At 36.8% G+C, this 12,423-nt stretch overlaps 1 protein-coding gene across 9 annotated transcripts in view; it reads left to right on the forward strand.

Moving 5' to 3' along the window:
- The window catches only part of CWC22 (CWC22 spliceosome associated protein homolog), a 58,869-nt gene that overhangs the window by 8,482 nt on the left and 37,964 nt on the right, over positions 1 to 12,423 (forward strand). For 8 of the 9 annotated variants that reach the window (XM_072811372.1, XM_072811374.1, XM_072811366.1 and 5 more), the window contains one exon: positions 9,600 to 9,739. In XM_072811372.1, the coding sequence (XP_072667473.1) occupies positions 9,713 to 9,739 (27 nt within the window). In that variant the 5' untranslated portion in view covers positions 9,600 to 9,712. Of the gene's footprint in view, positions 1 to 4,559; positions 4,694 to 9,599; positions 9,740 to 12,423 lie in introns of those variants that run through there. The other variant, XM_072811371.1, reaches the window with a different exon arrangement.

The following is a 12,423-nucleotide window of genomic DNA, read 5'->3' on the forward strand; positions in this document are numbered from 1 at the left end:
TTAAACTACATCGCCTTATTATAAAATACTCTCCTTTTTCAGGGGAGCAGGTGTGGTTTTGCTGAGTTGCTTACTTGTGACAAGGAGAGAGAAATTTAATAATTCATCATAAAATCCACACAGTGATACTAAGAAGAGCAGCGAGGGCTATAAACTCTAGATAAATTGCTCTCATTGCAGGAATTTCCAATTAGTCTAAGTATCAAGCTTGCACATGTTGAACTCTCACAATTTCCCTCTGGGCATATTCTGTATAAATCTGGATGATGATAGGACTTTATGCATTTTTTGTTAGAACTGTAGTAGCGTAGCAGTCTACTTTATAATATTGTCAATTTCATAGTTACGTTTTGGGACATGGAAGTCTAAGAGATTGTGCTTGATTGCCAGAATATAATTTTTGATGACGGTTGAAGGGTAGAAAGGGAAAGATAACACTGGTCAGAAAGAAAACTCACTAAGTTTAGACAAGTAAGGTAATTTGAAATGAAATACATAGAAAATTGCTCTGTGTGTGTATGTGTAAATAAATTGAGAAGAGAAGCTGGGTTTCAGAACCAAGAAGGATAGCCAAGGAAAACATTGAATCTTGCACAATAGAGTCAAATAACTTATTTGCTTACACTGTACCTGGTCATAGTGAATTCTAGTGATGCTGATTAAATAAAGGGAACCTTCAAAATACTATTTTGCATGTTTAAAAAGAAGTAGGTCAATATATTAATATCAAAACCTTTGCTATCTGGAACTTGGGAAGAAGGGATCAGTTTAGGATAGGAAAATTTTCTGGATAGTAGAGACTATATCGGTTTACATTTTATAGTTTACCAATTTGATATCAATATATTAATGTTACCATTTTCATTGGGAGGCAATATCACATGGTTTTGGCATCAAATAAACCTTTTGGATTTTAGCTCTGCCATTTACTAGCTATAATTTACATGGACACATTGCTTCAACACTATGAATCTCCTTTCTCCCATTGAAAAATAAGGTTAAAAAAATAAACAAAGCAAGGTAATTATGAGGATTGAATAAGAAGATATAAATGAAATGTTTAATGTTATATCTTTGTGGCGGTGGTAATTTATCATTGCTTATGGTTGCTGTTATTACCATAATTTAAGTTAAACATTTCGGACTTCTAAAACAGGAAGTATATGTACTTAATTGGTTAGTCTCTCGATATCTCAGGAACATCATTGTACCATGCTATAGACTCTATTAATGTCAATGGTAAATTCGTTAGTTGAAGAGCTACTGTGCACGTTGACAGTTCTCCCATTGGCTGGTTTTGAACAGTGATGGTTAGCCTACATTCACCACTGCACATCAGCTTTGGGACACTCACCATTATATTATTTTAAAATGACTTTTGTATCAACGGAATATATATTTATATACCTTTACTTTTATTTTTTGAGGAAAATACTTTTAAAAAGTTTTTTAAGATACATATTTATCTTAGAGCATGTGCACATGTGTGCAAGAGAGTGAGTGGAGGGGCAGAGGGAGAAAAATCTTTAAGCAGAAGTCCACTGAGCATGGAGCATGGGGCTCAGTCTCACAACCCATGAGATCACAACCTGAGCTGAAACCAAGAATCAGACACTTTACTGACTGAACCACCCAGGCATTCTGGAAAATGTTTTTTAAAGTTTATATATTATTGGCACTAGAGCTAAAAATATCTCCATTATCAACTTGGGCACAGTTTTTAGGTAACAGGATTTTGAAATGAGTCTTATTTCAGGTGCATACTGAGATAAGCTCTCTTGGATAGAAAATAGTAATAAGTGTTTAAGTAATTCCCAAAGTCCATATCCCATTCTATCTTATTCTTCCCCTCAAAAAAAAAAAAAAAATCCATGATGTAAATATATTAATAATGTCATCAAGTTCACAAACTAAATTAGAAAATGTTCTCTTCCATTTTTTCATCCTTTATGCAAAATAAGAACTTCAGCTCCATTTTAGAAGTTGGGTAGAGTTTATTAATTAATTGAGTGAATTTAAGTTGGTAACATGGGTTTTTACTATTTAAATACATCCCATTTTAGAGAAGGGAAATTGTTCAGTTCAGGATCTAAACCCTTTTACATCACATTAAATCTGTTAAGTCTTTTTTGTTCAATAATAGCTATCCTGCTTTCCTTTCCTTTCCTTTCCTTTCCTTTCCTTTCCTTTCCTTTCCTTTCCTTTCCTTCTTTCTTTATCTTTTGTCCCCCCATGGTATTGAATTAAGAAACTCGGCCATTTGTCTTGTATATTAATTTACCACCAGTAAATAATCACCAATAACATACCTAATTAGTAGTCAAAGTTAAGTTTATTAATTTGCTGCAGCAAGGGAGATAGCATGCTCTGAGGGATCTTGGGGTGCCTCAAAAAGGGAATTTAAAAAGGGTACGTAGAAACTTGGTGAGATTAGAAGCAGTTAGTTATCAAATGGTCTTGGCAGGGATTATACAGAGTCTGTAACCCAGTGAGTAGCTGGAACAGTAGATGCCATGCCTTTAGAACATACACGTCCTTGCAGACATCATTTTGTGGTCTTACTTTGGAATAGATGGGTGTAAAGTAACAGGAGATAAGAATGTGACCTTGCTAATCCATGATAAGTATATTGTGACTTAAACTGGTATAATAATTCTGTTTTGCAAATTAGTGGAATCCCTTTTACAAGTAGTGGTTTATGTTTCATTTGTCAGTTGCTCCCTTCACAGCTGTCATTAGGGTTATTTTTAAATTTATTAATACCCCTGGTTACTCAGCCTGAGTTGCAGAATAGGCCATTATCTTCTAGAGTACTGTTGTTTAGTGGGTCATGATCATGTGTCGAGTTTGTGATTGTCGTAGTATCTCTAGTATCAGTTTTTCTTGCTATTTATGTTAAATGATCACTTGGCATCATGGTGGCTGTGCTGCATTTAAAACTCTGGAGATCTCACATTGGTGATTGCAACATTGGCAAACTCTAGGACCAGGACTATTAAATTATCCTTTATTTCCCATAATGTGAACCTTTCTTAGAAAATAACCAAATGACTTTCCCTGTTAGTTGGGACTGAGTTATTTTGCTTTGTCAGTATCTGAAGAATTAACACCATATCTAGAGATTGTCAAGGACGAGGATCTTGAAGTACCATCATTAAAAGGCCTAAATGTCTAGTAATCATTTATGTTGTCCAATATGTGTCCACTTAGTTATAATGTTATATTAATTTTCTCAAATCCACTAAGCACACTTGAAGTGCTCAATAGTTACATGTGGCCAGTAGCTGTTGTGTTAATGAAGTGGCCACAGACAGCGGAGAATATGAACCTTTCCATCAATGCAGAAAGTTCCATTGTACAGATTTAGAAGCATCAACCAACGGAGAGGGAACACATACATAACCAAGAGGATAAAAAACAAAAATAAGTAAAGAAGTCATTTCTAGCATCAAGGGAAGGAGAGCCTTATTCTGATAGCCTTGGGCAGAAGTAGTTTGCAGTTTTCTGCTCCTGGACCCAAAAAGTCCTGGAAATCAGTGACCGGTGATGTGTGGTTGTAATGATGGCAGCAGTGGCAGCGGTATCCATCAGGTTATTTCCTGTAAATAGTAAACAGTGTTGGGTAGAGTCTTTCACAGATTTCTTTTGAGGTTTCTTCTGTACAATTCAATTCTTAATGTTAGTTTATAGAAGGGGTTTTTAGCTGAACGTAGGGAAGCAGAAACTCCTGTAGACAATAAGTAACTGATTAGTTTATATGATAATATTAGAACAGAAGAGAGTGGAATCCTCCATGGAGGTATAATATAGTATCAGTTTTATAAGGACTTAGTTACTGATTATCCTGAAAGTAAGAACAAATAAAAGACACTGACAGTACCCTGGGATCATTCCCTGAACCCCAAAGGCAGATGCTCGGGACCCTTGGGTGGCTCAGAGGTTGAGTGTCTGCCTTTGGCTCAGGGCGTGACCCCAGGATCCTGGGATCGAGTCCCACATCGGGCTCCCTGCAGGGAGCTTGCTTTTCCCTCTGCCTGTGTCTCTGCTTCTTTCTCTCTCTCTCTCTGTCTCATGAATAAATAAATAAAATCTTTAAAAAAAACAAAGGATCAAATACGGAGCCACCCAGGGGCCCCTTCATTTTAAGAATATTAAAAGCATTTTATAAACATTTTGTCATCTGGATGACTCCATTTCAGTGCTTAGATTGTGTTTGTGCCCATGTTGCAGTAGGTAATGTTACTTTAATTATGGCATATACCTTAGATTCCCAAAGAACCTGTGCTGTGGCAGTCCATGCGGATAACCAGGGAGAAGCTCTCCCTATGAATTGTGCCCAGAATTTCTCAGATTTAAAAATCACTGATACTGATATTCTTTTGCATGCATATATATGCTTCTTACCAGTGAGTTAGTAAGGATTAATATATTTGGAATGTGTATGTCCCCTTCCAAATGATTTATGACCAAGTACTTCATTATAAGGAGGTAGGGAACGAAGTCTCTGTATTTTATCTAAGTAGTACATGGTTTATGACAAATTGAGACCCAACCAAGATTTCTTATCCAGTTAGAAAGCTGAGGAAACCTGGGGAAGAGTTGGATATTGGAAATACCTTGGGGATCGTTTCATAGAACCAGAATGCCTGGGCACCCCTCCACCTCCCAGCACACACCTGATGTAGTAAGTCAGGTAAGGCCCCATATAGGTACTAGTACTTCTATCACACAAGTGTTTATGATTTAATATAACATAATGACTTAGGAAACCAGTTTCACATTAAGTAATGATCTGAAACTGGCATGTACAAAAAAAAAGAAGAAGAAAAAGCCCAATAAGCCACTTTTACTTGAGTGGCTTAGTGCTTATCAATATAAATTTACTTTTTGTAACTAGAATATAAGCTCCATGTGGACAGGGGATTTTGTTATGGTTGTTCACTGTTGTCTACCCAGCACCTAGAAAGATGTCTAGCAAAATAATTAGAAGTGTAGTGAATATTATTTGGTTTTGAATCATCGTATATATAACTAATACTGGGTGATACAGATGATAAGGATTTGTTAGAAATGATATGCTGGTTGTGGGATCCCTGGGTGGCACAGCGGTTTGGCGCCTGCCTTTGGCCCAGGGCGCGATCCTGGAGACTCGGGATCGAATCCCACGTCGGGCTCCTGGTGCATGGAGCCTGCTTCTCTCTCTGCCTGTGTCACTGCCTCTCTCTCTCTGTGACTATCATAAATAAATAAAAAAATAAAAAAAAAATTTAAAAAAAAATGATATGCTAGTTGTGCTAATAGGAGTAAAAAACAATACCATTACCTTTAAACATAAGTAAATTGAGTAAAATTTTGAATTTTATGGCTCTATACATTTATAGCTATAAAAACAACCTTGAAAAGAGTCATGTAAAAAAAAAAAGAGTCATGTAATTTGTATATTATGGCACAAAGTCATCTTGTTGAGAAGGCACATGAGGCCTAAAACTTATCCGAGACAAGTTCGTGCCTTCAGGATTACATCCACCTGAGAGGAGGGAGAAGCAGCTTCTATTAAACAGTTTTGATGGGGCAGCCCTGGGTGGCTCAGTGGTTTAGCACTGCCTTCAGCCCAGGGCGTGATACTGGAGACTCAGGATCGAGTCCCATGTTGGGCTCCCTGCATGGAGCCTGCTTCTCCCTCTGCCTGTGTCTCTGCCTCTCTCTCTCTCTCTCTCTTTCTCTGTCTCTCTCATGAATAAATAAATGAAATCTTAAAATAATAAAAAAAAAGGTTTGTTCATTAATATTTGATGTAATTAGCAGAGTTAGATTTAGGTCTGCCATCTTTTTTTTTTTTTTGTCCCTTGTTTTTTGTTCCTTTGTTCCTTCTATCTTGTCCTTTTAAATTACGTAAATGTTTTTTAAATTACATTTTATCTACAGACTTTTTAGCTATATTCTTTTACATTACTTTTTTTAGCCACTGCTCTAGGGAACACAATATGTATCCTTAACTTACCACAGGATTCTTAGAATTGATATTAACTACCACTTCACAGAAAATTTAGAGACCTTAGATCACATAGGCTTATTTTATTTTTTATTTTTATTTATTTTTTTAATTCTTATTTTTTTTTTTTCTGGGTGCATGCTGGTCATTTTTTTTTTAATTTATTTTTTATTGGTCTTCAATTTGCCAACATATAGAATAACACCCAGTGCTCATCCCATCAAGTGCCCCCCACAGTGCCTGTCACCCAGTCACTCCCACCCACATCCCTTTCTACCACCCCTTGTTTGTTTCCCAGAGTTAGGAGTCTCTCATGTTCTGTCTCCTTCTCTGATATTTCCCACTCACATTTTCTCCTTTCCCCTTTATTCCCTTTCACTATTTTTTATATTCCCCAAATGAATGAGACCATATAATGTTTGTCCTTCTCCAATTGACTTATTTCACTCAGCATAATACCCTCCAGTTCCATCTATGTCGAAGCAAATGGTGGGTATTTGCCATTTCTAATGGCTGAGGAATATTCCATTGTATACATAGACCACAGCTGCTTTATCCATCATCTGTCGATGGACACCGAGGCTCCTTCTACAGTTTGGCTATTGTGGACATTGCTGCTAGAAACATCGGGGTGCAGGTGTCCCGGCGTTTCATTGCATCTGTATCTTTGGGGTAAATCCCCAGCAGTGCAATTGCTGGGTCATAGGGCAGATCTATTTTTAACTTTTTGAGGAACCTCCACATAGGCCTATATTAACTCCTCCTCCTATACGCTACCTATCACGTATAGTCCATCTACCTACACTATAACCCCTCCAGATGTTAATTTTTGCTTTAAACAGACCTATGTGTTTTCAGTGAAAGAAAAAGTAGTCTTTTATACTTCCTGAGAAAGTTACCATTTCCAGTGTTCTTCATCCTTTCTCAAGTCTCCATCTGGTATCATTTCCCTACAGCCTGAGAACTCTAGCATTTCTCATAGTACAGGTCTGCTAGTGATACATTCTCTTTCTCTTAGTTGTCTTTTGTTTGTCTTAATCAGTAAATGTCTTTATTTTCATTCTCAAGATTCTTTTTGCTGGAATTCTAGAGTGAGTGTTTTTATCTATCAGCACTTTAGAGATTATCTTCTGGTCTCCTTAGTTTCTGATGAGAAGTCAGCAGTAATTTGAATGGTTATTTCCCCGTATGTAGCGTATTGTTTTGTGGGGTTTTTTGTTTTTTGTTTTCCCTCTTGCTTTTCTCAGGATTTTCTCTTTGATTTTTAGCAGTTTGACTATTGAACATGTGTATGACTGTGTGCATAGGCATGGTTTTCTTTATATTTAGGCTACCTAGAATTCTCTGAGCTTCATGAATCTGTAAATTTATACCTTTTGCCGAATATGAGGGAAATTTGGCTATTTCTTGAAATATCTTTTTCTATTCATTTTTTTTCTCTTCTTGGGTTTTGATTACACATATATCAAGTCTTTTGATATTGTCCCACATGTCCCTGATACTGTTCATTAATACTTTTTGTCTCTCTGATTTTAGATTGGTTAATTGCTGTTGATCTTACTTCACATTCATTAACTTTCTTTTATCTCCATTTTGCTTTAAGTCTAACCAGTTAATTTTTCACTTCATATATTTTCTGCTTCTAAAGCTGTTTGGTTCTACTTTCTTTTTCTTAATTGTTCATTTTTGTTTGTTTTTGCTGAACTTTCCTATTTTTATTACCTTGCAAGCATGTTTTCCTTTTCACTTTTAAATATCCTTTAAACACCTTATTGCCTGGGCACCTGGGTGCCTCAGTGATTGAGCTCTTTGGCTCAGGTCGTGATCCTGAGGTCCTGGGATCAAGTCCCACATTGGGCTCCCCACAGGGAGCCTACTTCTCTCTTTCTGTGTCTCTCATGAATAAATAAATAAATAACCTAAAAAAAAAGAAATAAAAACCATGTATGCCAATTCTAACACCTGGGCCATCTCAATGTTAATCTCCTTTGATTGTCTTTTTTCTTAGGATTGGACCAGTTTTCTGCTCAGTTATTTTTAATTGTATTCTGGGCATTGTTACTGTTATATTAAGACTGTAGATTCTGTTTCATTCCTCTGAATGGTGACTTTTTAGGCAATTAACTTGATTAGACTTAAATTGCAAGCTCTGTCTCTTAGGTAGCTGCTCATATCACAGTTCACTTGTTTGATCCTTCACAGTACTCTGTTTTGTACATGTGTTGGTTCAGAGGTGATCAGAGATTTGGGCACCTAGGACTCCTCTCTTCTGGCTGTCTCCCTGCTAGGAGTCCCCTAGAGGCATGTTAGTCTAACTGCAGGTACAAATACAGAAGTGTTAATGTGCTTTAGATTGCGATTGTCTTTTATAGATTGTTTGTAAATAATCTCCTATATATTGCTTTTAATAACACTGATACCATGCTAACTGCTGTAATAGAAACATTTCTTGACTTACTGATTTGCATACATCCCTATCTGCATTAAATGATAGTAGCTGTATGTCACTTTATACTGTCAAGATTATTTGTGTGTGTGGTCTAGTGGAAAGAAATTTAATTGGGTATCCTTAGGCTAATATTCTAGTTATGGGTCCACCACTAACTGGTAGTATATTAAGACATTGAAATGACTTATCTGACCTTCACGATTTTTATCTTTAAAAAGGAATTGGACTAGTCTATAATCCTTTCTGGCATTAAAGTTTAACAATTTTCCTAATCATCGTCAATTATTTTGTTACTGGGCAAAATTCTTTCTCTGTATTCTCTACCTCTTTTAATTCTCTTACTCTATTTCATTTACTTTTTGTGATTTCATTACCTTACACCAAACCATAAACCATTTAGATATGTAGTTACAATTAAGTACTCAAATGGTAGTTCTGTGTTACCGTAACTAGCAATTTAACATTTTTTCAAAAATTCCTAAAATGTAATAGATGGATATTGAAAAAAGGTTTAGCATTTAATGTTGGTGACTAGGTTTCTTCTGAGCCAAATGCTTAGTTCTCACACCTGCATATATCTGAAGCTATGTGCCTTTTGATAGATTATGTTAAAATTTGATTATTTTAATTTAACACCTTATATTTCTCTGCATAGCATATTTATTTCTGAGTGATCATTATTACAAGAACATTGGATATTTTGTTCTTAGTTTGTATAGAAACATGTTATTTTATACTCAGTTTATATAGACTTTATCTTGTATCATTTCTTCTCTTCACTTGAATTTTACAATATCACAGTACTGTTTTATGACATAGGTATAGGTCTCCCTCATGAAAAACAATTTGAATAAGGTTATCTAACATCAGTTATCAAATTAATTTTTGTTCTCATTCATTAGATTAAAATACCTTATGGTGCTTATTAATAAGCCCTTATTATTTGCTCTCATTCAGAGTCTTTTCTATGAATGTGTTCTTTATACATTGTTATATGGAACTCTTTAAGGATTTTTAAAATTTTTATTTAATTATTGACTATACGTATCTACTAATTAAAAATAAGATGGTCAGATGTTCATTGTGTATAAATAATATGTTGTTATTTCACATATATTTTATCAGTGTTAACAAAGCTTTCTTTGGTATACCTTCCAGGTGACATTTGCAGACAGAAAAGGTAAACTGTCAAGGAATTCATACCATTTGGTACCTGTTATTTGGACCAAGTTAAGGAGTTTTTGATTTTTCAGATCAACTGTTAACAGAAAATGAAAAGTAGTGTGGCTCAGATAAAAGTAAGTGTTTGAAATTTGTAATTATAAATTATTTGTAATCAGTTACCTGCCCTTTAATCAAAAAATGTATTTATAGAATTAGGACATTAGAACACAACAGTAGGGTGGCATCATACAAATATCTAACTTACTCATTTTTAAATGTACATAAGTGGTCAGATGGAAGCAATAGTGTGCAAGAGGACAAGTGAGAGAACCTACAGGATGTGTGTGTTCGTGTGTGTGTCCATGTGCATGTATGCACATATATGTATCATTGCACAAATCAAGAAAGTACATGTGAATGAGCACATGCAAAAGAAAAATAAGTAACAGGCAGGGAATTCCACGATTCTTCTTAAAGAGCATAGTTTCCTGAGTGAGCATGAAATGGAAGACAAGTATGTCCTTCCTCAGTTAATCATAATTTCTGCATGTCCATGTACAAGTGCACCTTTCATTGGATATTTTATATGCATAAACAAGCTCTTTATGCTGTCTTTTAGACATTATACACTCATTTGTTGAACAAATATTCACCAAATTCTTACTATGTCCCAGTGACTTCTAAACACTTTAGGTAAAATGGTGAACAAAACAGAAATCCTTGGTCTCATGGAGTTTGCATTCTAGTGGGAGAAGACAAAATAAATGATGAACTTACTCCATAAATAATTTATATGGTATGGTACAGTGTTAATAGCTAGACTCATGCTGCAGACAAAGGAAATACGGTAAGGTTGATCATTAGCATTGAAGACTGGAATTTTTGATAGGGAGGGCCACTGAAAAGGTAGCCATTTGAGCAGACACTTGAGGATATGAGTAAGTTAGCCATGCAAATAACTAGAAGAGTATGCCAGGCAGAGGGAACAGCAAGTATATAAAGACAAAGAGTCTAGTGTGACTGAGGCATTATTATAAGAAAAGCAAAATAGTAGATGTGCAGTCAGAGCAGAAAAGGAAGCAGTAACTCCGACTACTTTCAGAACTGTTCCTCTTCCTATCAGTGGACATTGCAGGAGAGCACACCATTCCACTTCTTTTCAACTGCACAGATCTACAAGCAGACATATCACTCTGTGGGTCTTGGAGTCTGTGAAGGGGAAGGTGTATTTTTATTTAATTCCAAATCTAGGCACTGCTCCCTTCCTTTATCCTCCACCAGCTCTTTACCCCTAAACTTCCTTCTTTAAAGAGAACCAGTAGACTGAGCTTAACAGTAGACAGCAGGTGCTAGGCCTGGTGCCTGGTCAGTGTTTAATAAACTGAACTGGTAGACTTACAGACTGAGGCAGGCTCAGCTGCCATCTCTTCTAAATTCTGGCAATTGTGATACTGTCGAGTATAAGGCTTGGTAGACCCCCAGCCCCTGCTTGCGTATCTCTTTTGGGAGTTGCTCACTGTCTCAAGCTAGAACCATCTGTCAGTAGATATATTGTTCTGAAATCTGCCTCTTTGGGACTTGTACTCTTTGGTCCAAAGGCACTTAAGCAGTTACCTTATTGCGGGCCTAGTAGGTAGCAGACTGTGCTAAGAGCTGGGGCCATAAGGAAAGAGGAAACCTGTGTGGAACTGGCCGTTGATTGAGCCAGAGGAGACGAGCACTCAGATGTAGCTGGATACTTTTTACACAGAGAGAAGTGTTGAGTCATTTCAGAATCCTCTTCCTGCTCTTCTTGTACTGTGCTTCTCCACCTTTACCTGCTGTAGTCCCAGTGGGTCCTCAGTGGCTTCCCCCCAGCCTAGGAGTGGGCATCACCAGTCAGCATGCCCTTCAGGCAGAGGAGCTCAGCTCTCTCTGCCAGTTCTGTCCAGTTGGCCTCCCTTTCTCCATCCTGTTAGCCACAGGCAGGCCTTCTAGCTGGTGGGGCCCATTTTTACCTCAGGTGAAGCTCAGGTCTTCCCCCTTGATGTTCTGAGGACTGGTCTGCTAGGTTCGGGAGGGTTCAGCTGAGGATCCCTCGTTTTTTCCGTTGAGCCTTACTAGCAATTTCCTTAGCTGTCAAGAATCAAGTTTCCTTCTTGTTCCAGCCCTTCTACTCCTTACTTTTAAAGACTGGTTCCCTGAGCCTAATGGATACTCAGAGGTCTGGACTCAGGCTCCCTGCTCCACTTACCTTCTCATACTGCTTGCTGTCTGTATATTGTTAGAAATTATAGGTAACCACATGGTGTAAACATTTGTTTTTGCCTAATGAACAGCTTAGAGAATTTTTATTTATTTAATTTTTAAGAGGATTTTTAAAGGTAATTTTGACAGTATATTATTTTCAACACCACTCTGACTCATAATCTGAACTCTATGGTAAAGGAAATAGGAAAATTCAGGTTATTATTTGGATGACATTTCCAAATGATTTTTTTCCCTCAGTGAAATCCTGTTCATCTACCAAAGCCCAGTTCAAATCCCCCTCTCCCCACAGTGATCCCTCAGTATTCAGTTTTTGTTCCCTACTCAGGATGTCCTGTTAGCACTTCTTTGTGTGCCACTCACGTTAACTTAATCATATTTACAAAATCCTGATTCACGACTTCAATATTTTTGGTTTTCCCCCCTTGCTTACAACAGATGTTGCGGAGATGTGTTAGAAATCATTAGTACAGAACTGAGGCCTTCTCCCTAATGTAATCAAAATAATTGCTGTGCCTTGTAAAAGAAAAAGTAGACTGCAGTTTTGTTCTCTGTCCCCCAGCTCCTTCCT

Source organism: Canis lupus, chromosome 34, assembly GCF_048164855.1.
Source record: "Canis lupus baileyi chromosome 34, mCanLup2.hap1, whole genome shotgun sequence".
NCBI lineage: Eukaryota > Metazoa > Chordata > Mammalia > Carnivora > Canidae > Canis > Canis lupus.